Source organism: Dermacentor silvarum, chromosome 9 (assembly GCF_013339745.2).
Source record: "Dermacentor silvarum isolate Dsil-2018 chromosome 9, BIME_Dsil_1.4, whole genome shotgun sequence".
Taxonomy (NCBI): domain Eukaryota; kingdom Metazoa; phylum Arthropoda; class Arachnida; order Ixodida; family Ixodidae; genus Dermacentor; species Dermacentor silvarum.
In genome coordinates, this window is record NC_051162.1 from 32718180 (window position 1) to 32745558 (window position 27379).

The 27379-nt window shown below is 47.0% G+C and overlaps 1 protein-coding gene across 1 annotated transcript; it reads left to right on the plus strand.

The window, feature by feature from the left end:
* The first annotated feature begins 582 nt into the window (after positions 1 to 582).
* Positions 583 to 27379, plus strand: LOC125940371 (uncharacterized). The gene is made up of 4 exons (XM_049656457.1): positions 583 to 758; positions 6521 to 6597; positions 19710 to 19811; positions 27167 to 27379. Exons 1-4 carry the CDS (start codon positions 688 to 690, stop codon positions 27331 to 27333), a joined length of 417 nt encoding a protein of 138 aa, XP_049512414.1. The 5' UTR covers positions 583 to 687; the 3' UTR covers positions 27334 to 27379.

The following is a 27379-nucleotide window of genomic DNA, read 5'->3' on the forward strand; positions in this document are numbered from 1 at the left end:
CTCCTAAGGCAGTTGAGGTGCGGGCCATTGAATAGAACCTTTGTATTACGGCGTTAAGTGCGGCGATCTTCGAGCACTGGACGTAGAAGACCTGCATGTTGCACGAAGGGTTACGTAATATATTCCTTATACCCTATGTTCATGGTCGCAGCTTGCTTAGATTGCTAACGTCGTAAGAGAAGGTCGCTAGGAGTCCTGAATTTCAGCCTCAACTGCCGCAGTATGAAGCGATGACGGGCTGTCGTCACACGTCATCACTAAGTGACAAAGTGAAACCACTATTTTATTAGTTCGCTGATGCACTAGTCTTTCCATGGAGTACGAAGAACGTTGTATTTTCTAGTGCTAATGGCGATTTATTTTTATTTTGGTCTATGAATTACATGCTTCATCTATAGTATAAAGCTTATTAAGAGGGATAAAGTGCATCAGAATGCCTGGCCTACATTTAGATAGGAGGACCTATCTTCATCAAGGGCCACGTCCTCTCGAAACGTTGGCTAGCCTTTCTCAGACACTTTATCTACTCCATCTGACAGCCCCCTTATTGATCATCCTTCATCCTTTTTCACTTAGGTACTCAACACAAGTGAACCACTTTTCTTGCATTCTTTCTGTGCAAAGAAAGACGGTGTGAAGGAATGCAATGGTGAAGACTGCTTTAATGAAACTAATACCTGTGAACATATGCGTAAAGTCGCACTGACCAACACAACGTACAATTTCACTCAGTCAATGCTGAATGAATCTAAAATCTGGTAAGACGTTTTCTCGCTATAAATGATAGCTGACCATTTTTGTGCTTTCCTCGAAGCGGGTTCCGCTGATATCGTTCTTGGAACGGAGATATGGTTATCTATTGACGTGTCAGACAGCGAGCTGTCTATGTTTAAAAACTTTACAGTATTTAGAAAAGACAGAACGGTGTCAGGAGGTGGTGGAGTGTTAATCGCTACAAGAGCAGATAAGCAGGGACTTGTCATTGTACCTGACAGGGGCCTAGAAATTTTTTGGGTTGCACTTCGCCTCTCTGCAGCTGTAACTTGTGCTATCGGGGTCTGTTACCACCCGCCAGATTCAACCGAAGACTTTCCAGACAACCTAAATGAGTCACTAAATACCATGAAGACGCAATTTCAGTGGTCCCAAATTATTGTGGCTGGGGATTTTAATTATCCCTATAATGACTGGCGGGCACGTGAAACTCTCGGTGGCAAAAGAAAACGACAGTGGCAAAATTGCAACTTGCTTTCTTTCTTTGACTTAAGCCAATTGTTTTCTGTACCCACGCGTGGCGAATGGATTTTGGAGCTCGTGCTCACTACTGGTCCAAAGAACATGTTTGTCATTGTGTTAGAAGGCATTAGCGATCACAAAATCCTGCACTGTGAATTCCAAATATTGAGAGAAAAATCAAGTAACACAAAGAAAACTATACTTGACTACGGGCGAGCAGATATTAAGGCGATCTCTAGTCTACTGTCTTCATTTTCTATTGATTTCTTAAGCTCTCTTAGCGACCATAATACAAACAAAAACAGGGCAGTTATCTGCGGCAAACATATTTTACTAAGAGAAAAGTACATACCTAATCTCGCTACAGCCACATCAACACGAAGCACATGGCTCACGACTGATGTAAAACGTTGCATAAATAAAAAGAAACGATTACACTCACGAGCGAAACTGACGACGTCTGAGGATGATTGGAAGCGTTACCGTGAACATGCGCACTTATGTAAAACTGTAATCGAAACAGCAAAAGACAAATTTGATAACAATGATATCTCAAACATGATAAAAAGCAATTGCAAACTTTTTTTTGCAAAGTTGTCAGTACAAATTACGGTTCAAAATCTCAAATATCAATAGGCAAACACGGAAAACTCTTATTCTCGTCAGACGCCGCATTCGAACTCGGTAATTTCGTTAGCGCTGACTATCCTGTTGAAATCCCCGTTAGTATCTACTCTACCTGTTCTTTCTTTAACTTTTAATACGCAAGATATATATATATATATATATATATATATATATATACTCCTGAAAGCGTCGCAGCACCCATTGGTCGCTTTCCTGCGAATTCTGCACCTGGGCCTGACGACATACGGCCCAAGCTACTTAAGATAGCAACGCCACAAGTAATTCATATGTTAAGTGCTTTGTTTCACACAATCACTCGACACAGGCTGTGAACTCGACGACTAGAAGGTAGCCCGCGTAATCCCTATATTTCAATCGGGTGACCGCTCTTACCCAACTACAGGCCAATGTCGCTCACTAGTATCGGCAGCAAATTGCTCGAGCCCATCATTTCATCTTCAGTCATGAAGTATTTGCGGAAAAATAACTTACTTTTTTCTAACCAGCATGGTTTCCTGCGCTGTCGACCATGCGAAACGCAGATATTTGAGTTAATTACCGATATTCCTAATGCTGTACGTGAGATGTGACTAATTGATGCCGTGTTTGTGGATTAAAAAAAGCTTTCGACAAGTTCCCTCACACTCGGCTAATAAAAAAGCTTACCCGTCTTAACTTAAACACTCACGTACATTTGGATAGCTGAGTTCCCAACTAACCGCTATCAAACCGATTTGGTTAACGAGAATAATTCCCGATTAGCACACGTGAAATCGGGAGTGCCGCAGGGATCCGCGCTTGGAACGATTCTATTTGTAGGGCGTTATAACGTAAAATAATTCCAAACTGTTTTGATTCCAAACTCCCGACGTCAAATTTACGTAACCACCGATGCAAGCATCGGGCGGTGACCCACAGCGTCGTCTGAACAAACCAATCAAACTCTCTCCTCGTTTATAGGAGGTCACCTTTGTTTGCTTTCAAAATCAATAACATTGTCTAGACTCAGCGGTTTTTCTTATCTAATTGGCTGACAACAGGCGAGGAGCACGCTCTAGTGGAGATGGTTTTGATGGGGCCGAGCCAGCACAGTGAAAATAGATAACCGCATGAAGAGGGTGGTGCCGGCTCCTCCGATTGGTCCGCTTCGCCTTACTTACCTTGCGGTGGCTGGTCGAAAATCGTGGCGGCATGCAACAGAAGAATAAGAGTGCCGCTAAAACGGATCCTCAGCAAGGAGGAGTTGGCAGAGCGATGTTGTAGGCATGGCGAAAAGGCTCGATAACGTTTTACTGCCACGCAAAAAGGTTTATCATGCGCAAATAAATACATGCTCACCGGCAGGTGCGAGTAGCGAGTGCCTGAGCGATCGGCGGGCAGCCATCTCCTATTCCTTACTCAACGGGGCAGTCTGTGGCTATTCAGAAAAATTTTTAGTTTTGTTCGGCATATGAATGCATTTTTTTCGCGTGCACGTCACTTTGACGTGGTTGGTTTTCGCGGTTTTGTGAGGTCACGTGACAGACAAGCGAAGAGGGCGTAGCCAGAAAACATTGGACCAATAGCAGAGGGCTAATGGTGAAAAGGCGTTGAATCAGGAACGATTATTTTTCTTTTGTGCGGTTCAATCATGCATAATCAGTGTGTACACGTTGCATCAGATAGGGAGCTATCGCGGTTTTCGTGACGTCGCGTGACAGACAGGCGAAGTTTGGAATCATTTTACGTTATAGCGCCACTAGGGCCGCGATTTTGTTGCGATGCCTTATGACTTATTTTACACTAGTCTTATCATTTACCGCTCACGGCCGGCTGATCCCGTTGATAACGCGAGCGGACCGTCGCTCTTACCACTGACTAGGCGCGATAAGCGCGAAAATGCATTATTTCTTTAACGGAATCGCTACAAGATACCGGCCTAGGGCGCAATAAAACTGTATTGATTCCAATTTCTGCAATCAGCCTCCACGATTGTACAAACATTTTCGGGCCACTCCCGATTTCGCCTGCCTTTCGGCGAAGTCAACGCGGGGTACAAGCGATGAGATGGTACCCAAACCGCCATATCATACCATTTGTTTGCCCATGCGGACCCCAAAATTAGTGGGCCATCTTGGCAAAGCAGTCGGGAAGAACAATTCACCGACGATTACGGTACTCCCTAATGCGAAATTTGAGCGCAGCTCAATATGTGTTTTCATTTTGCGATATATTCGTTGGCGTGCACAATGTGTGTCGTTCGGCATGTCGCAAACGCAGTTAAGTGTGACGCGACTGCCTCGCTGATCGGAGGATCGCGACAAGCAGCGTGACGCGTGGGCACGATTTTCAGCTGCCGCCAAAGGCAGACCTCCGCTAATGCAGCACTTTGTTTCCTTATATGGTGTCGTTGGGCTCTCTCGCAGCATGCCATCGGTGAACAAAGGACGGCGCGCTTCTCTGGCGCCATCTCGTAGCGGTCATCGCAAGTATTTCGTGGCACTACGCGTTTCTTCTCACGCTGCGCTCCGCGTTCGCTTTCATCTTTCGATATGCTCGTTAGCGCGGTTACGCCGAGGGACAACGGCAATGCTCGCCGCAGGTACGTGTTTGGCGAATGCAGGAAGCGCCCTAGGTGTAATGTGCGAAAACCTTTACCGCGAAAGCGCTATAAAGACCTGTGCATGTAATTTCACATCGCTCAAAACGCAATCGAATCCCTAAGCAAGATGCATCACAGCTTTCTGTCGAGCTGTTAGATTTAAAAACAAAACTCCTCGAGCAAGTATTAACAGTCCTTATTTACGATCAAGTTACCCGCCACGGTGGCTCAATCAGCTAAGGCGTTGCGCTGCAGAGCCCGAGATCGCGGGATCGAATCCCGGCCGCGGCGGCCGCATTTCGCCTCCATCGAAATGCGGCCGCCGCGGCCGGGAAAGCACAAAACGCCCGTGTGCTTGCGTTGTAGTGCACGTTAAAGAACCCCAGTTGGTCAAAATTAATCCGGAGCCCTCCACTACGGCGTGCCTTATAATCAGAACTGGTTTTGGCACATAAAACCCCAGAAAGAAGAAGAAGATTTACGATCAAGTTAAGGAAATCTTCTTTATTGCTTTTCCGCGAGGCATATTCAGCGCAGGCAGGATCTCATTGGACATTGTGTTGTCTCCCGATTAGACAAATGCAGTTAAATAGGACAGAATTCTTGCTTTGAGAATGCAAATGCTGATGTATTGGCAGTCAAAAATTAAGCTTTAGCCCTCTGTATACGTCAGTAAACAAGGAAAAAAAAACACCTCAGGAGCTTTACCAGGTATACAGACAGAGTTCTTCAGGTCAACCTAACATTCGTCAAGGTATACAGGGTGTTTCAGCGGACACTTAACAAAAATTATGGCTTGGCAGTGCCGGATGGCACAATTCTAGTTCATGAGATGGTCTACTCGAAAAGGAGGACATTACTTTAAAGAATTGAAAAATATAATCGACTAATTAACGAAATTTCACTCATTCAGTTTCTAACTAAATACCGTATGGCCTATATTGCAATTTACAAATTCTAGCCGCAGAGTTCGCGAGCTGGATCCACTTAGAACAAATTCTTGGGATGACACCAGTTTCTAGATATCAATTCCCGAATTTGCGGAGAAATGCACCGGCGTTCGAGTTACTTTCTTAACAAAACGTCGTTTTATGCATTGAAGCACAAAAGTAACTGGAATGCCAATGCATTTCTCCGCAATGTTCGGGAATTAATATCTGGAAACTGGTGTTATCCTGACAATTCGTTCCAAGTGGATCCGCCATGCGAACTCCATTGCTAGAATTTGTAAATTGCAATATGGGCGTAAGGTAATTAGTTAAAAACTAAATTAGTGAATGTTGGTTAATTAGTACATTATGCATTTCAGTTTCTTGTGCAAGTAATGTCTGCCTCTTCGAGTAGACCAGCTCATGAAGTAAAATTGCGCTGTCTGCCACAAGCAACCTTTACAATTATTTTGAAGTGTTCGTCGAAACACTCGGTATATGTACTTCAAATAGCGGTACGTTAACAATATTAGCGAAAGTGTAGTTTCCAAGATAGGTTAATAATTCTCAGAAGATAGTGATATTGACGGCCGGAGAAAAAAGTATGGTAAACATTGCTTACCAGCGTCGACAACTGCGTTGCCATCTTGATCTCACACCGCTGAACCCAAACCGTCATATGAATGGGAACGGAAAATTGGGTGTAGGTTACAGTTGTAGTGGTGAGAAATATTTTTGTTCGTAGGGAGTGGGTTGCAGTCATATCTTTATGGACTACCTAATCAATGCCACCTTAGCAGTAGAGCTTATCAGGTATAGGAATGTTAGGGCATTTCACGAAATTGTTTTCTTTAGAACTGGCGTGACTTCGTAATCACAAGTATTACGTATCATTCATGGTTTGGAAGAGAAATAATTTCGCCTCTAATTAGGTAGCGATATTGCTTATAAGTCCACAATGACGCGATGTAGATTGACTATTGAACTTCCTTTAAAGACCAATATCATCAGACAGGTGAAATGTAATCGTGCTCGAGCTAAATGAATGTGTTTGTGCACATGTTAAAGCTAAAGATTAAATATTGAAGTGGGTGCATTTGTATGGTATTTTGAAAAGGACCACCTTTTTTACCGATTTTCACCCTAGGCAGAACACGTCTTATAGCGCAACATTTGTTATACCTCCGACGCCACCAATTGAAATGAAATACAACAGCACAACAGGTGAGTATAGTATTGCTCTATGCATTGTAAGTTATCTAAGTTGTCCGCAATGAAACAAATCGCTGAAAGCATAAGGAATCGTTCGGCAGCAAACAAAACCAAAAAATTATACACACACTTTCTTAGCGCTTTGTATGATGAAGGCGTTAGCTCTTCAATAACGCTTTCTTTCTACATTATGCTTTAAAATTCTGCAATAATAGATAATAAGCAGCAATCTATTTCATCGCAGGCACGAGCCTCAGCCATCGCTCAATTGTGGTATATATATATATATATATATATATATATATATACATATATACATTATTGTCTCAAAAAAAAAGATTCACAGCTAGTACTTCATCAATTTAGAGGTTTACGTACCTGGCATACGTATTACGTCGCAGTTGAACTCACTTTCTGTAATGCCTCGCCATAAAAAACCGAGTCAACAGCAGTTGACTTCGAATAAAGACAAGGTATTCCGGGCCGCATTATTATACCATGTGGTATGCTCTATATTTTTGTGTTTTTATTTTTGAGCGAACGGACGCTTCCCAGAAAACCTTCCATTTCTTTGTTTTATACCCATTTGCTGCTGAGTCCCCTGACCTCATCTTACGCCAGCCTAACCTGATTTAATGCCATCTTACATAGAGCGCTTTACTTAAACGGTTCCTGAACAAACCCTCGAGCTTGGTGAAAAAAACATGGTCCGCGGATAGCGTACACCGTGATGAACATCTCAGCCAAGTTTTGCCGTGGTGCGTGGCGCGTCCAACTCGTAAGCGGTGCACGAATTCACATTTCTCTCAAAAGCATTCTTTTCAACCGAAGCCGAGTTTCTCACTTTTTTCTGGGCATTTTCTTTCGTCATGAATCGTCCAGGAGACAGGGTTGCTATTTGTCAATAGCTGACATCAATCAAGAAGAGTGTTTGGATTTGTTTGGATCAGTGCCCTTCTTCATACTGTAATGTGTATATTTATTGACGAAGTTTAATGAAGAGGCTGAAGTAAGAGAAACTCTGCTTTCGAATTTTAATGATAATTACGTATTTCCGGAAGAAGCCGACTATACTCTGTTCCCGCTCGGCCGCGGACGCGCTCGTAAGAATTCATTTTTGACCAGCCTGCTTATCGCTGTCGTAGCGGTCGTCTCCCGCTAATTTCGACTAGCTTTGTACGCTCAATCAGTCTCGAACCACGCGAAACTTAACTTAAGACCACAGGCTCGTTTCACAGCTCGCGGTCACTACTGGCTGCTGCTGGTTAGGCGCCTTGGCAGACTTATTGACAGCACTTCAAAATAGGAGGTTGGTTATGGCTAATATCTGTCGGTCAAGCTGGTGAAGGACTGAGCCGGTCCGCACCACGTTAGCACCGTCAGACTGGAGCATTGAGCGCGACCACGCACCCAAGCCTTCTCGTGCCTACGCACTCTAGTTGAATGTACAGCTGCGGTCTGCTACGTAGCGTAGATACCGCGGCAGCCGCTAGGTGCCACGACGGTCCAGTGTCTAAGTGCACTGCGGCTCTCTGAGCACAACTTCGTTTGGCATGTGGTAGGGGCGCCGTAGGCCCCAAAATCGGAAGTACTGGCGTCTACGTTAACATCTAAAATCAAACGTGAATGGTAGGCCACGGTGACGTTCAGAAGGTGGAGTGTTCTGGGCTCACCCCACTCCACCATAGCCTTCTCAGTGCAAATCATTAAAGATGGAGTGCAAGCACTGCGAACGCTGTTTGATTGCCAATAATTCCGCTTCTTCTGAATCGCAGTCAAGTACATTTTGCGGCAAATTATTTCTTCAATTTTATTTTAACTTCTAAGTCTATTTTAAGTCTATTTTAACTTCAAATGCGTTTCTAACCTTGGATAAAAAGTGGTTCAGGGCCCCTTTACCCTTTCCTTTCCTTTACATTCATATTTTCAGACTGTACCACCTTCGGAAAGGGCGATTAATGTATAGACTTCGCAATCTCCGGGATAAGCCCGCCTTTTTTGTTGAGTAATGTCGAACTTCCGGTTGCGGTTTTAGGCACGCGCAGTTAGGACGAGCGCATCTGTGTTGGAATCCATCTTTTTCGCTTATTGCGCAATATCACTGCTTCATACATAGCTCTAAGATAGCTTGGTGCATCTTTTTTGTTTCTACCTGCGTTTGGATGCCTTTTTTCGTTCTAATTCGTGGACTGGAAGGCCTTAGCCAGCCGTCATCGCCAGACCGATGTAGGCGAAGTTGCGCCTCAGCACGATTCCCACCCTCGAACCAGGTGGCACACCTGAACCGCAGAAGGTGGCACATCTGAACGATCCGGCAGAAGATCCGCCATCTAGGCAGCAACGCGTCAGCTCGCGGTCACCTGTGTTCTAACGATGACTAGATAAAATATGTGGAACAGAGATTACCTTACGCCTTCCCGCATGTGTACCACCTTGGGATGCTCCCCGACGTAAGACACCACCGCGCCACCTCCTCATCCGACCCAACGATGTCAACTGACTTTCACGACTTCTCGTCGTTGTTATTCAAGACGGTCGAGCCTCGAGGCCTGCCCACTGCAGCACACCATGGGGAACAAACGCAAAAACAATGCGACGTCAAACCCCACGGTACCCGTCGCTGTCGTCGCAGCTGTGGTTTCTCAGCATGGAGTCGCTTTTTCACCGAGTAGACGTGGCTTCTCAAAGGACGAAATAATCACATCATCGGCACACTACCACATCATGCGCTCTTCACCTGCTGAGAAACCGTACGACTATGTCAGGGCGGAACTCATACGACGCGCAATCGAGTGAGAACGGTGTCGCTAGCAACAGCCGCTCACCGCAGAGTAACACGGTGACCGCAAACCCACCGATCTCCTGCGTCGCATAACGCATCTAATCAGAGACCGCACAGCTTCACTGGACACATCAATCCTTCGCAAGCGCTTCCTGCCGCGGCTGTCTCGACAGCTGCGCATGATATTCAGCGTGTCTTCTTCAGAATCTCCCGACTTGTCGGCACTCTAGCGAAGAATACGAACGCCATAGTGGGTCATGCTCTCCAGCTCTTCCTAGTGGGTGAATCCCTCCTGCCCTCCTGCGCTTTCCTCGAAAAATGCCACTCGTCCTGAGAGGCCGGACCCTGAAATATTCACAGAGATTTGTGTTGCGTAGTATTTCACTATTTAACTGAAACAAAACGATTACCCCGCTAATTATTGTATCTGTATTGAACACCTCAGATGCATTTATTTTACCTAAATTGATTTCTCTAAATTATTTTCTAATATTAACTCTCCCTGGTTGTAACCCCTTTAACATTCACCTTTCGTTAGTCTGACTGCCCGCTCGCATGGTAATCTAGTAATTGGAACATCTGCCTTTGCTTTTTGCAAGTCTTCTACTACACCATCCCAGCAGGCACCTCCTCAGTTTATTATGTGCTCATGTGTGCCTCTCCGCACGGACCCTGCCATCTTCAGCAGCGTGGACGAAACCGATGTGGAGGACTGGCTGATGAGAGGGTAAGCGCTCTCACCAAATGAGACGAGCCCGCCAAGCTGAGCAATGTGCTCTATTATCTTGCGGGTGTCGCGAGTCTCTGGTACAGCAACCATGAGACCGATTTTCCGACGTGGTCCTCGTTCAAGACTTCTTTATTGGCGGTGTTTGCTCGCCCTGCGGTGCGCAAGTTGCGAGCGGAATCGCATTTGCGACAACGTGCACAGCAACCAGGTGAATCATTTACCAGCTACATTGAAGATGTTCTGGACTTATGCAAAAGAGTCAAGACGACGATGTCGGAATCTGAAAAAATAAGAAATGTTATGAAAGGGATCGACGAGGATATGTTCAACATGCTACTTGCAAAAAATCCTCAGTTCGTGACTGAAATCGTCAGTCTATGCAAAATCTACGAGGAGCTACGAAGGCGACACTCGTTGACACGTCGCCCTTCATCACGTGAGGAACACATTGCTTGTTCAGCCACGATCTCCGACCTGTCAGCTCTACCTACAGAAATGAAAGCGTTCATTCGGGAGGAAGTTGCACGTCAGCTCTCCTTGATATAATCTTCGCCCAGCCGCACCATGTGCAACAGCCTGACGCGAATGTTTTGCCCACGCTCCGTCGCGTGATCGAGCAAGAAATCGCCAAGGTCTTGCTAGACCAGCATTAACATCTTCCTGCGGCCGCTCCACTAAGCTACGCTGATGTTGTCGCGACGCCCCAACAGGTCCCGACGGCTGCACCACTCAGCTACGCTGAAGTCGTCGTGAGGACTCAACCACTCTCTCCGAGTGTGCCTCTCAGTTATGCCGACGTCGCGGCTAGGCCCCGACTGCAGTCCACCATGTCGTCATGCCAGCAGCAGCTCTGTACAACGAGACCTCTTGCATGGATGAGACCTGCCCCAGCAAACGGTGGCGTACTTCCGACAACCGGCCGATATGATTTGCGTGTGGCTATGCCGGTCACGTTGCTCCTTATAGGAATCACGTTCAGGCGCCTATCGCTGCATAATCCGTGACAAGCCTGTTCAAATGTCGAAATTACGACCGCCCTTCGGCTATGTAACCGACTTTTCGGCCAACGCCAACTACCCGCCGTTCACTGTCTCCACGCCGTCGCTCAGTGTCGCCGATGCGACCCCGTCCCGTAACTGGGGACGAGGAAAACTAGTCATCGCAGACCAAGAGGCAAGGGCGGCGGCGCCGTAGAAACGCGAAAGTCCTCAACGCAGTCCTTCAAACGTGATCGAAGTGTTTGTGGACGGTGTTCGCGCATCTGCACTCGTGAACACAGGAGCCGACGTATGTCATATGGACGCTAAGCTTTGCCGCCTACTTCGTAAAGTCACGACGCCCCTTTCTGGATGGTCCCTCCGCACAGCCACTGCTCAGCATATCCACCCCTTAGCGGCTTGCGCTGCACGTGTTGTTATTGGCGACCTGACCTCGTGTTCTGATGACGTTATTCTGGGCTATGATTTCATCTCGCGCGACAATGCCGTTATTCATTGCGCACGGGGCGAGATGGAACTCTCGCCGTTGTTAGATTTGCCGCTCACCGACAATACTTCTCTGCTGAGGAAGCTACTTGTACAAGACAACACCCACGTTCCCCCAACACGTCAACGGTCTTGCCCCTGTACTGCAGTGTCCTCTCGGACGCTGTTGATCTACTGTCTCCATCTGACCGCTTCCTCACGTGGACATGCCTGCCGCTACCTTTTGCGACAGTGGGCATCAAACAGGGCTACAGCACCATTTTCGCTTGCAACTTGTTTCCATACTCTGATGCTACTCCGAGGGGAATGTCTCGGCCATGTACAAGCGATCGAAGACATGCAAGTTATAGACGTCCCTGATGGCAATTGCTGTGCTAGTTCCAGTTCGCTCACTGCTATTTCTACCTGTGAGGGACCGTCCAGTGATGTGTTTAGTTCTTCTATTGCCGATGACATTACGCCCATCCAGCGATCTCGACTTTTGTGCCTCATAGAAGAATTTCGTTCTTCTTTCGATGTGCGGCAATCTTCCCTAGGCCGGACATCAACTGTAACAGACGGCATCGACACTGGCTCGCAACCGCATTGCGGCAACGCCCGTATCGTGCATCTCCTGCAGAGCGTCGTGTAATCAACGAACAAGTCGACTACATGCTTCACCGCGAGGTGATACGACCTTCCAACAGTCCATGGGCATCCCCTGTGGTCCTCGTTACGAAGAAAGATGGCTCTGTGTGGTTCTGTGTCGACTACCGGCGCCTCAACAAGATCACACACAAGGACGTGTGCCCTCTCCCGCGCATAGACGACGCCATTGACAGTCTACAAGGCGCAGAATTATTTTCATCTTTAGATCTGCGCTCAGGTTATAGGCAAGTACCCATGACAGACTCCGATCGGTCAAATACAGCTTTTGTAACACCCAAAGGCTTATACAAATTTAATGTAATGGCTTTTGGACTTTGTAATGCGCCCGCAACTTTTGAGTGCATGATGGACACAGTTCTTCGCGGCTTTATGTGGCACACCTGCTTGCGCTATCTTGACGACGTTGTAGTTTTTGCGACGGGCTTCACAACACACCTTCAACGCTTACAGTGTGTTTTGACGTGCTTAACAAACGCTGGCCTACACCTAAACCTAAAGAAGTGCCGATTTGCAGCTCGGCAGCTGACAATCCTCAGTTACGTCGTATCCAAGGATGGGATACTCCCCGTTCCAGCCAAACTTCGGGCCGTTGCCGAATTCCCTAAGCCAACGTCCGTCAAAGAATTGCCCAGTTTCATTGGTCTGTGTTCTTCAGACACTTTATTTCCAATTTCGCCGCCATCATCTCACCCGTGACGCAACTGCTTACACACAACGGCCCTCTCACTTCGTGGTCATCCCAGTGCGACGAGGCCATCAGAAAGCTGCGTCATCTACTTACGTCTCCGTTAATTTTGCGTCATTATGACCCGACAGCTCCTACTGAGGTGCACACAGATGCCAGCGGCGTTGGCCTCGGCGCTGTTCTTGCCCAACGCAAACAACGATTTCCTGAATGTGTCGTCGCTTATGGAAGTCGTACGGTTACGAAATCTGAGACAAATTACACTGTGACAGAAAAAGAATGCTTGGCCATCATCTGGTCTCTGACTAAGTTGCGGCCTTTTTATATGGCCGTCCAGTTGACGTAGTCACGGACCACCCTGCAATATGTTAGCTGTCGTCCTTGAAGGACCCCTCGGGCCGTCTTGCTCACTGGGCACTTGGCCCGCAGGTTTATGATACCCGCGTGCTGTACCGGAACGAACGCCAGCATTCTGACGCCGACGCCCCCTCGTGCTCTCCCTTGCCTGACAATGCCTGTTCCTCAGTATCCGAGATTATTGTTTCTTCGCTCGACCTTAACACTATCGCTTCTGAGAAGCGCAAGAACCATTGGATTGCCTTCCTTATAGATTTGCTTTCTGGTTCATCTGCACAACCAAGCACTCGCACGTTGCGTCGCCAAGCACATCATTTTGCGATTCGCGACAACCTGCTACATCGACGCAATTATAACCCCGACGGGCGCCAGTAGTCGTTAGTGGTACCCCGCAGTCTGCGTTCCGAAGTATACGCAGCTTTCAATGCTGATCCACAGTGTGCGCAGTCCGGAGTTTTCAAGACTTACCAGCGCCTTCAACCGCAGTTTGACTAGCGCGGGATGTACAGCTACGTTCACAAGTTTGTTTGCTCTTGTGCCGATTGCGAGCGCCGGAAATCTTCAGCCCGTCTCTCGGCAGCCGCTGTGCAACCTTTACCTTGCCCTAGCCGGCCGTTTGGACGCGTCGGCATTGATTTGTATGGGTGAAGTCTGCTGGACATCTCTGGAGCATTGTGGCAGCCGACCAGATGACGCGATACGCCGAAACAGCCACCCTACCGGCAGCTACAGCGTGCGATGTTGCCTCTTTCCTGCTTCGGCGATTCATCCTGCGACATGGGCCACCCCAGGAACTTCTCAGTGATCGCGGACGTGTCTTCCTGTCCTAGTTAGTTGAAGCCATTCTGAAGGAGTGCCACATTTTCATCGCACAAGTGCGGCGTACCACCCCAAAACCAATGGCCTTACAGAACGCTTCAACCGTACGCTCAGGTACATGCTTGCTATGTTCGTCACCTCCGACCACTTTAATTGGGACGCCATCCTGCCCTTTGTAACTTACGCGTATAACACTGCTACTCAGAGCACCACTGGCTTTTCACCTTTTTTCTTATTGTACGGTCGGCAGAATTCTACCGTACCGGCCGAATGCATCAGAATGTGCGCCCATTTCTGACACGGCAACGCTCAAGAATGCCGTGATCTCGAACAAGTCTTTACATCCAATGACCAAGAGCGTCAGAAGAGCACAGGCGGTGACACCACTTCTGCCCCTACCTTCCTTCCTGGAGCGCTTGTGTGGCTCTTGGTTCCTTCGCTACACCTAGTCTCTCATCCGAACCAGTGCCCAGGTATGAAGGCCCCTACCGTATCGTCGAACGCACATATCACGTCAAGTACGTCATAGAACCTGTAGAACCTTCTGCTGTCCTGCGCCGTAGTGGACACCACATTGCCAAGGTCGAGCGCTCAATACCTACGATGACCCGCTTATAGTGCCTAGCTGTTAGGTCGGCCGACGGCTCCCTTTTCGCTCCCGGGGGTGATTGTAGCGAAGGATACGAACGCCATAGTGGGTCATGCTCTCCAGCTCTTTCTAGTGGGTTGATCTCTCCTGGCCTCCTGCGCTTTCCTAGAAAAACGCCTCGCTTTCTGAGAGCTCGGACCCTGAAATAACAGTCGGCCCAAAAGGCTGGTGCCTAATAAACACCTTTACAGTACAAATGGCCAACAGGATCATAGACCTTGGTGCGCTCTTATTCTCTTCAATTGAGACACCACTAACGAGCTGCTCAGCCATAAAATAAACGAGCTGGCCACCGAGCTGGTCTCACGAAAAGAAAACCGAAAAACCGAAGGCCAGATGTCTATCACGTCACCGACCGCGTCACGAAGGTCCAATACCTCGTCGACACAGGTGCTGATGCATGCGTTATTCCTCCTACGATCGAGGTGCCCTGACGCCGCCACACCACGCCGCCCGTCACTGCATTCAGTGGTTTGAACATAAGGACTTGTGATCAGAAGTCTGCCACGCTAGATATTGCCTTGCGACGGGCGTTGCGCTGGACCATTATTATCGCCGAACTACGGGTTCCCCCACTGTCAGAGGGAACACAATCGCGCGCGGCTTCACTCTGCGAGGTGCCAGTGCAGCAATCGTGGTCACGCGCTGAAGAAAGGTTAGGCAGGTGCAGGGCATCTTAGAGGCGTCACATTATTTCTGCACTGTTCGGGTGAGCCAGGTTTGCAATCTGCTAAAGCGAACCAAAACCGCACTACTACAAGGTCGTGTCTGCTAAGACAGGCCTCGCATGTATGTTGCTGGTGGATTTCCGAAACTGAGTAAAATGAATTGCAGTGGCACCATTAAGCTCGTTATTCAACTCGTTATTTCACGGAGAGGGATTTTAATTCTCCCGTAACAGCTTATGACAACAGTAAAACCCGAACTGTTTCGGCAGACATAGATATTTGCCTGCGGTGATGCAGTTCATTGGACTGAAAAAGGTGTAATTATCTGTCTTTATCCAACGATACATAATAACTAGGCAGGTTTCTCACGGAGATAATGTCGTAGAGAAAGCAAAGATCTATTTAGGATAAGGAAGGCGTAGCGCGCCCGAATAGTGTAGCAGACACCATAAGCCCGTGCCTCCAGACGACACTTCCCCTGTGTTACACATGCTCAGGTTCACTTCCATTCGCGATCGCGTTGGCAATTTGACTCTGTAGAGTGGCCACGCACTCGAGTGTTCGCACTAAATGAGTACAAGCCTCTACGTGGGCCAATCGGCGGTGAACGCTTTCTCTGGCACTTCAAACTTGCTCGCTACCTCCGACATAGCTGCTGCTCGGACTTAATGACTCGCTTTAAAGTTCAACAACTTACATCGCAGTTACCACCATAGCGCCTTCTACAGGCTCATGACAAAGTCTTTTTAGTATATGGAGTCCACACTTCATGAAGAATTCTGTGCCTTCCTTGCTTACCGCGTGGATTCCTGTAGGATCTCACCTACTGCTGCTTGTATGGAAGCAACCATTCAGTTTGCACGTCCATCAACTGTAAAAAAAAAAAACTGCAGTAATGTGGAAGATTCTTGGCCACACCAATTACTACCGACGGTTCCTTCCGACTACGCCGCCATCTTGCACTCGCTTCAAGCCCTGCTGTCGGGTCAGACGAAACTGAACGGGACTATCTCCAGGAAAGAAGACGCAGAGACAGCCCTCCGCTCTATCAACGTAACTCTCCTTGCTCCTTCAAAGTTCGACGCACACATGTCATTCACGGTAGACGCCTCGGGCATTGCTCTCGGAGCAGTACTGGGTAGTTGGCCGATCCAGCTTGGCGGCCAGCCGCCAAGTCAGCCAGTCGGTACACCACATTCGGTCGCAAATTTCTGGCAACTTTAATGGCGGTACGTCTACACCACTTCATCAAAGGTCGGGAGTTTCACATCCTACCCGACCACAAGCCGCGCACTTACGCTTCGACCACTACCAAATCTGCCCGTACTCCGGTAGAGATCCGCCAACTCGCTCAAATTTCTGAATTCACAAGTGGCATCTAAACGTCAATGCAATGGACAACCGCGTTGCTGGCGCGCTGTTCTAAGGACAAGTCAATGCGACTGTTGACGAGCGTCCACCTCTGCATTTCGCACCCATGGCTATAGCACAGCTACGAGGCAGCGAATACAGCGACTTGGACTCGTATGCCCTTGCATAAGAGGATGTTGTACTTCTAGGCTGCGCAATTTCGCTAGTTTTGGACACCTCTACCTGTTGCCCACACCTCTACGTTTCAGTATCACATAGCCGGAGTGTCTGCAATGTTTTGTACATATTGTCGCACACTCTCATCGGTGCGACTGAGCGCCTCCTCACTGCACAATAATTGTAGCTACGTATCGACACAACTTCCGCCGCTGGATACGTGCTTTTCTCAACTGTCAGAAACCCCAATTTAAGCAACACACAGCGACTCCCATTGGTTGCTTCAATCTGCCAGATGCACACTTTATTCGTGTGCACCTTGACCTAGTCGTCGTATTGCCCCCATCCCAAAAATTACGGCAGAACTTGTTCGACGAGGGATATCGACGCTAAGGCGAATAGCATTCGAGCAATTTAGTGACACGTTTCTACATATCTGGTGGTCATTCTGTGTCTTCCATTGCTTCGGCTACATGCGATATATATAGCTTAGCACCGACCCCCTTCTATGGCATTCGGTTGCCAACGTCGACTATGCACCATGAGCATGGCGACATGACAACTGTATGATGCGAATACTGTGATGACAATGAAATGACGTCATTTATACGACAGAGGTGGCATGACAACAATGAGACGGTGATTGCTAAGGTATGATGCTGGTGTAACGATGGTATAACGATGGTATAACGATGGGAGCGTGATGACGACGAGGGTCTGACGAAATTGGCGTGACGACGAAGACATAACGGTGACCGGGTGACGAAACTTGAATGACTAAGATGGCATGGCCACGGTGGCAGCGACTGTCGGACAACGAACGAGCCGCAACAACCACAAAGGTATGAAACAGCGATATCATTACGATTGATAGATGAAAGCATGGCCACAAAATTATGAAGAACAAATAATCATATCGATAGATCGACGAAGGTGGTACGACGACGACGGCATGACGACAATGGTATGACGACGACTGTGTTACGACGGTGGCTTGACGAGAGTCGAATATTAATATTAGAATGACGATAGGGGAATGACCACGGCGGTGTCGGGATGATGGTACAACGAATGTGTGAAGACGACTGTTTGACGACATTGGCGTGACGATGACTGCATCAGGAACCCTGCATGATGATCTTAGTGTGACGATGATTGAACGACGCCGACGGCATGAAGACGACGCAATCACGACGATGACATGGCAACGCTGGTGTAATCACGCTGTCATGACGACAGAAAAATTACGATAGAAATATGAGAAATGATTGACGTCGACGAAACGACGAAGGTGGCATGGCAACAATGGCATAACGGCCATGCGATAACGTTTGTCAAGTGATGATGATGATGGGAAAACGACAGCATGACGATGACGGCATGAGAGCAATTCTATGCTGATGACTGTGTGACGACAGTGGCAGGAGTTCGAGGGCGTGACGAATGTGGAATGACAAAGTTGGAATAACGGCCATGGAACGAGCACGAGGGAATCACAACGACGGTATGACAGCAGCTCTATGGCGACGATGACACGACAACGGCGCGGGTAATGGGATGACTATTTTATTGCGATAGCAATTATATGGACACTTCAACCGGATTTCTGCCGTCGCCGTCGTCGTCGCCGTCGCCGTGAGGTTCCCTATAGATAAAAGCTTCGCCGCGCGCCGTATGCCCGAGCGGAAGCGTGCGGGGCCGTGCGCTATCACGGAGAGCGAACGCACTCAATCTCCCACGCGCAAGCAAGGAAGCGGTAAGCCAGCGCCGGAGGGAGCGGATGGGGGGGGGGGCACTTCTTCTCTGCCAACAACCGCGCTCGTTGCTCGCTCGCACCGTCGCTTATCTCCACACGGCTCTGACCTTTATGCGCCGTGCATTCCCCGCTCAGTTTCCGTTGAAGCAATAGACCGCACGTACCTTCGCCCGTTGGTGCGGCGTATGCGCTTGGTGCCAGCGTTTTGACAGTCGTTGTCTGCAGTGATTCAGTGTGATCTATTAATGTTTGTTTGTGCGCGCTCACACCACGCTTGTTCAATCAGTTAGTAATAGTCGGGCCACATTTTCCAACGCACGCTACACATGCAATGCTGCCCGGGTCGGCAGTGCAGCGCTACAGGTGTGTCCCTTCGCACGCGCTGCCCACGGGAACCGCTTCTCATCAACACCACCGTTTCACACGCGCCTTCTCGTGGTCATCGAGTCTCTCTTCATGTCGGTCTACTTAAGCCGCAGCACACCTGCTTACTTAATCAGCTCATGTTTACTACAATTCATATTGCTACGAAAGCCGCTCACCTTACTTCGTATGACATTGCTGTGTTGCTATCGCATTCATTGCTTCGCCCTTAGGGCGAAACTGTGACATTTTATTGTAACCACCGCTACAGCACCCATTGCATTGTTTATTTCCAGGTGCAATCAACTTTCAATGAAGATTGTCAGTTCCTTGCGCTGCGTAGGCAACTCATCGGTCCCTCACAGCACCTGTTTCCTTCAAACTCGCTTCTCCTGCTCTTTCCGCAGAAGCTTGTAGGAGCTTACTAATTATTTAAAAAGTATAAGAGTGGATGTCTACATGTGGCTATCTTTCTTATAAACCTATTTTATATCCTACGTTTCCAAGAAAGCAGGTCATATGTTGAGGCGTTCACTTTTTTTATCTTGCACTCCTCCCGAATGATTTGATGTAACTCTTAATACACTCACCGTAATATGCGAAATAAGAAATACAATACTGTAAGCCGCCTAATTGTGCTAATGTAAATATTTCAGACGATACAACGTATGAAATTGATATGACGTTGACTTACAATGAGCCAGACTCATACAACTGCAGCGTTTTCACAGTGACTTCTTCGCCAAAGCAAGCTAATGGTAAGACCCGTATGAGTTTTTCTCGTAGCCTTTCAAAAGTGCAAGTTGTCATAAAGGGTGTAGTAGAACTAGCGTCATTATAGCTAGACTGTCCCCCTCCCTCCCACGAAGCAAGCTGCACTGAGGGCACGTGGATTGTTTTTTTTTTCGCAATGAACTCAGCATAACTACACTACTACATGTCGCACACATGCGCCAAAAATTTACTTTACGAACTTAAGCACAATTGTAGCTATGTCCATGTCTTCTGTTAGATTTTTTGTTTTTGGGATCACTTTGCTCTTTCTCTTTTATTACTATCTTTCCTTTTTTTTCTGATTAGAACGTCACCAGTCCAATATATTTTTATGCAATACTGATGTAACCCTTCAGTTTATTTGTCCATTGTTATTTTTTGTTGTAGTTGCTTTTTTGTATTCTTATGTATACGACATTGAATTGACTATTCTTATGTGAACTGTACCTTTTGTTATATTTGTGTAATCATCCAGCGTACGCAGGAAATCATTCATTATTATGCCAGTTAATTGTGCATGTGTATTGTGTATCAATTATGCATGCTGTTTTCCTTTTCTTTGTGATGCCCCCCTTACCCAATGCCTCTCACGAGGCCTGTAAGGTCTTTTTAAATAAATAAATAAATAAATAACAAAATTAATGAGAACAACGTGTCGATGACTTATGTTGCAAGAATGTATGACGTCACGCAAGAAATGCACGAAGAACTCAAAAATATAGAAGCGCTGAAAGTCAAGAAAAACATTTAATGAAGGATGTTTCCAAACTCCCTCATCTGATCTGGTGCACTATCGAATTGCGAAATCGGTTACGCTGGTCACAAAGTTCGCCAACGCGCCAAGGCCGTGACACGCCTTGTACCTGCTAGCACGTGCTGCGCAGCAAGAGATGTCTCGCGTGCTGTGTGGCACCAAGTCGTCTCCGTTTATTGAAATAACACCTTGTGAGGAACACGAGCGGAAGGCTAATCCTTTTATCCATGTCAATGCCTCGCCTTCGCGAGAACCCCCCCCCCCCCCCCTCATTCTCCACAGGTGTACATAATCGCTGGTGCTTACACCCAAAAGTGCGCACTGCAAAGTCTGAATTAAATGCTTTGCTAGAAATTTCTCCAAGTATTTCCTGCTGTCAGCCTTTTCGCATTAACTCTACACATCCTCTGCCGCAAAAAGTTTTTCCGCATTGCTTTATTTGCACCGCTCTTTGAGTGTTATACCTATGTACACAAAACCTAAACAGTGACATTTTTAAGCTTCACACGGAATTTCACTATGAAGGTCCATGCCAGGTGCGTCGTGACTGCTTTTGCTCTGCGAGAAATTACCGCGCAAAGTACAAGTACGTAGTGAATTGCTCGCAGAGCCAACGCGCGGTCAGTCATGGGCCTGGGCCGTTCCTTGGCTTATGGCTGCTAGTACTGGCAGGTACCTGGCTTGAAGCAGCGGGCCTGGGCCGCCGAGGATAAAATAATTGGGCCGTGCAGTGCTCTAGCGTCTGCTCTGATTCTTGTAAGCAGGCAGGACAAATACATTCATTCAATTCAGACTATGAAGGCGGTGCTATTGACGCATTTGATGAGTGAGAGAAACACTGCGAATTCTACACGCTGTGGGAATCAGTTTCAGCGAGGTTTTATTGGTAGCTGTAAAAATCGACTTCATACAATTTCATGTTATTCGATCACAGCAACAGCAGAGTACACCAGAAAATCTTGGGCCACTAGCCGAAGCTAGTGGAGACCCATGTTCACACAATTTGCAGCACAGCACATATATAATTAGCAACACGGAAGGATGGAACTCATCAATGTATAAATAAAGTAACGAAATCTCATTTAAACAGTCGTATAACATACATACTAAAATACCACGGAAAATTGAGATCTTAAAACACCGATATCAAGAGAGTAAAAGATTAGGAAAAATAAAGACAGTGACGTATAAAAAACAGCAAGTATGTCATTATTACGTTCATATACGGACGATATCCTTGGGTAGTTTAAATACAAGAAAAACAGCGACAGGCAATGAAATAATAATGGTCGTGTCAAAATGTTCCAAAACGGAACATTTTATAGCTAAAGAAATGTTATGAACTATTTTCATTTGATGTGGTATTTGTATCCATATTATTGCACCATAATGATGTACAAGACGTCTACTCAACATGCCTGCCTTTGCAGGCCAATGCAAATTAAGTTAGCTTGCGCTTGTAATGTTACTCGTTGATACAGTGAATGTTGCTGTTTATAATGGATGATTATTACACGTGTCATTGTTCGTTCTTAAAATCTTCACTTCAAAACAGATATCGCTGGCTGTATCCAAAGCTCTTGAAAAAGTAGTTGGCTGCGGTGCCGTATTCCACAGAAAATAAAACGCAAAACCGTTTTTGAAGTCGAATAAATGGCTTTAAATGAGACCGATATGGAGAACACCAGGTTTACCAAATGTACAGGTGCAGCCGAAATGATTAGCACAAGTGACCAATCACCCGATCCGATAAATTGCGGCGCGCGACGCTGTTGTGCCCTGGCACGCATAAAACAAGAGTACCATGCAGACCCTCTTTGAAACATGAATCACGCGGCACTTAGATACCAGTGTGCACGGGAACAAGAGCACCGCGTACAACAATTTCCCTGCTCCGGTCATCGACCACTTGTGCTAATCTTTTTCCGCTGCAGCTGCACTTTACGTGACAGTGGTAAAGACAGCAAGAAAAATGTTTGCGTTGGCATATCGAAAAGGGTTGGCTCACTAAAGACACAAGGCCAGTTTTATGCAGACATTACTGATATGTACTTTCCAGCTTAAATTATATGTGTCATGTGATATTGCATGATTCATTATATTCAAATATAGAACATTATTGATTTTATATTTGCAACATGCAATGCTTGTAACTCGTCCACACAATTCACGTTCCATGCACGATAGTCATCGATTCTCTAATTTTAACTAAATATTACCTCTCTAGCCGATATGGCTCTCCCAGGATATACATCTCCCAGGGCTGTATACTTCGCCGTTTGTAGAACAAAGCTATAACGCTGTGACATACCTAGATGCAGAAGTTACACAGACCGATATTACCCAGGCACTCAGAACTTCGCCCTCGCATCACCTTTAACCTGCCATTTATTATCGCCCAACATGAACTAGGTGCCTTGTCCAGTTCACGGAGGGCGCCGGCGACGGCCGTGCCTCAAAGAACGCAATAAATAGGCACAGAACGAGAATTTTATAATATATTCCAATGGCCATAATTAAGCCTGAAGCGCTAAATTGTTCGGTCCATGACTCCTAGAATGGCCCACACTTCCACCGAAAGAGAAGTCCGAGTCACTCACAGTTCTATTAGGGTTCAGGGAAGCATCGCGGGTAACGGAAGTATAACGCTTTCGAGCACATCGTGGAAGTGTTTACTAAGGGCGTAATTCTTTCGCATGCCCATTGGCCATAGTGATAGACCCATTTAGTAAACTTTGTCCTCGATGGAAGGTATAAATCTCCACGGACAAAAGCCTAAATTACTTGCCGCATCTTGAATACACTAAGTGCAATCCGGATCTCTGGCTACGCATTCTAGAGCAAAGGCCGTCAATAAACTACGAACGTGGGCTTTCCTTCAGGAATAGCATGCTGTTTATATTACGAGGCTGTTGGAATTGTGAGGAAAGCTCATACTGTGACAGAGACGTTTAGATGGCCCCACAAATAACGCCTAATATATGAAGCGTAATTTCACCAAATACAAACTTCTTTTTTCTCAGACTTCTCCGGCCACTTTGACAAACTGCGTATAACCGACGTTTAACGCTGTCGACTAAACAAATAAACAGTGTTTTGCAAAGCCCATAATTAATTGACGCTCACGAAACTTAGACCATCCATCGGCGATATGTCCCCGGCTTCATTTGACGCACTTTTGTGGCACATTTTATTTTCGCCGTAAATTTGGCGGCTTTTGCCTTTAGTGTGCCATCCTACGGCCAGGAGAACTGCGAAGCCACTAGCGTCTAAGGTTTAGCATTGTCTGTTACTATAACATCTGCGGCTGAGGTAACCAGAAGAAAAATCTCGCAGATTCGCTGGAAAGGCGAAACATCGATTGCGATAGCAAATTAGTATACAGCTATGCAAAGTAAGCATATTAGTTTTATCGGCCCTATAAGCTTGCAAACATTCGCTTACTAACTAAATTAACAAGCACGGCGTCACGCGCGCACAGGTAAACAGGACTACATCTTGCTCGATAATAGCGGAAACTCGCTGTCAAAACACTGGAGTAAGGAAGCGCGGCTGCAGCAGTGAGAGAATCGACTTTCGTGCTGTCCCTCGCTTCAACCGAACTAAACGTCAAAAGCAAAGCGCATACGAGGCTACCGGTACTCGGCACGGCGTACTTTGCCCACATTACAGATCGTTTGAAGATGAGGTTCGCGCGTGCGCGCACTATATGCACGTCGCCGATCACTGTCAAGATATGGATCGCTGTCAAGCAGCAGCCGCCGCCGGAATAGAACCCCCCCCCCCCCTCTCCATCGCCTCCCTGCCCTCGTCTCGCGCGCCAAAGAAGACGGCGCGCTTGCGCCCCGCCTTTCTCCCTCGCGCGCGCAAGATTCAGCCGCGATCGTCGGCTGATTCTCGCAAGCTTTCACCCGAACATATTAAGCTAAGAGAGTACGCTCTGTCATTAACAAAACTGATTATGAGCATGTGTTCGCGCATGATTTGATTGCAAGTGTTGGTCATTATATGCCGATGTCTGTATATTAATTAAACACAGGGATCATTGCCCGAGAATTGTCGTGGAAGTAGCTCACATCGCAACCAAAAGTGCTGACTGCGATAGCCAGGCTTCAGTATCACTCTCGTACAAAAACAACTCGTACACCGGCAGAATTCGTTGTGGGGAGGGTACTCTATAATGATGCGTATTTTAACAACGAAGCCGTTTACGCTGGCGGTAGTCCCGTGGTGTACGCCCGAAATGTGTGCTGATCCTGCAGGTTGTGCAGAAAGTTTTCAATTGCAATGGCACATATCCCTTCCAACTAGCGAAGCTGTGCAAGCTCGAGGATGGTACGTCGAGTGTACGCCGCAAAACCTCCGCTTGGCGATGACGTCAGCATGCGTCGCCTAGCAAAGCTTCGCCCCAGCTGTGCCGACCGCGCCGAGCCTAGCCACAGCTGCGTGGGGCGTGACGTCATCGCGTGCACCACATCGCTTCGCCTAGCTTTGCCGAGCCGTGACGTCACCGCGCCTTGCGCAGTGGTTGCCGCGGCTGCGCAGACGAGGAGCTAATCCGTGACGTCACGGCGCCGGCCCACGGGATAGATAGCTCCGCGTCGCTGCCGCGGTGACACATAAGCCCCACCGTCTCCGCGCCGAGCACATCGCCGCGAAGTGTGGCGGCCGAACAAGAGCGTCACACCCGAAGACGAGAACGCGTGGCGCGAAAGCCGCCGCGTCGCTACTCGAGAGCGAATGAGACGACTTCGGTCCGATCTCGAGTATCGCGGCGCCGAAGGGGCGGCGAAACGTCGGCGATTCGCAGAAGATCCAGAGTTACGTGCCCGCGAAACCGAGCAAAAGGGTTTAAGCGTCCAGAGGCGTCCAGATACTTTAATGACCGAGTGTTCGTTGCTCCTTGGGCTGTCAATGATTCCGCGGTGACCTTGCGCAAACCGTGGCCGAGTCTCGAAGCATAGCCTCGTAAAAACTTGGCCATACTGAGATAAAGCTAGGCGGGGCGGCAAGCTTCGCTGTTTGCCCAGTCTTCGCAACCCTAGTGTGAAGCCCCTATTTTTTTTAAATGCGAAGCATTTCTTGGCGAGCATTTGCTACTTTGACAGTATCTATCTATCTATCTATCTATCTATCTATCTATCTATCTATCTATCTATCTATCTATCTATCTATCTATCTATCTATCTATCTAGCCGCCTACGTATTTGTGCTCTCATGGTCGTTTTGTTAACTTGATGTGTACCAAAATTGTCAGACTATGCCAAGAGTATATGAGGAACATAAATGATATGTCATGCCATGAATGTCATGACATTCCTGTCATGTAGGCCATGAAACAGCCGCCAATGTCCTGGTGCTCTCATGGTCCTTTCATTAACTTGGTGGTTTCGTTAACACTGCTTCGCATAACATCGATTCCCACAGGGTGTGGGATCTGCCCGCAATTCTTTTTTGTGGCTATTTCAATGATTTTGATTTAACATTGTGTCTGAATATAATACATTATTCTGCAGGAATAAAACTAAATTACGAGTCCGGACTTTTCGGGCAGCCTTTCCCTCTTTGTACCCTGCCGTTACCACAGTTGCTACAAAAGGCAGTCAAACGAACTCGCCCAACTTGCGATCCTATTGTAGTGTTATATATATATATATATATATATATATATCAATAAAATGAGAAGAAGAGAAACATAAGGGCTCTATTTGGATAACGGCCATAAAAGCCACGAGGCAACGTGGATACTGAACGTATAGAGGTTAGTACCTGTGGTTGCAACTGAAATGTAGAAAATTATGACGAAAAAGGTAAATGAAAAAGGACGATAAGATAAGTTGTTGCCATTGGTGACCAAACGCACAATTTTTGCATTACACATGCGATGCACTATGATTTATGCTAGAGCGACGGCCATTAATCCGTCCACTAACATTGGACTTATTTGTGCTAGATATAGCCCTGGGAGTGTTAGCCAGCACCACTAAGAGCAATGGTGGGCGGATGTGGAATGCTTTTTTTGCCCGATGGCGTCACGTAACACGTGAACTTAGGAGAGAAGACATGTGCCTAATAAACCCTCGCATGCCAGCTAATGGCATGAGAGCGGGCAGATTCAATACCCTCTCTATGAGTGAAAGAGAAGAGAAGAGGCTCGATTATTGTTATTCGTGACCATATAAAGCCAGCAGCCAATGAAGGCAAAGGATTGATTAGCGGTGGTATACCTTGATATATATATATATATATATATATATATATATATATATATTCAGAAATTTAAGAATAGCTAGGTCCACAATTAGGCGGCTTAAAGTTACTTCTAATCACAAGGATAGGTTGGTTCGTAACCATAGTCATTTACGTGTTGTACGACTCCAATACTTTAACATCTCGAATAGAGCAAATATTTAGCACTGAGCTGCATTTCATTGCCATGAAAATATATCAATTTTCATATACACCAAAGTAGTGCGTCAAGTGTGTTGGATACTTTGACCTGCGTTTCACCTCACATTTCTTATAGGCATGCCGGCTCTCGCTTAATTGTAGTGACTTGTGCTCAGTCGATATTTTCCAATGCAGGTTTGAGGACTGCTGCGATGTACGTTCGTGGGCCACTTCCCAATGGTACATTTCCACCAGAATATTGCCAAATGGACTTCTTAACCTACTGCTACGAGACAACAATTTACAGGCCATACAACTGGAACTGCTCTGCAAGTGAGGCGATTGGACAGGTGGAGGGGTAGAAAAAAGAAGAGCCTGTAAAGAAGAAGGACGAGAATGCATAAACGA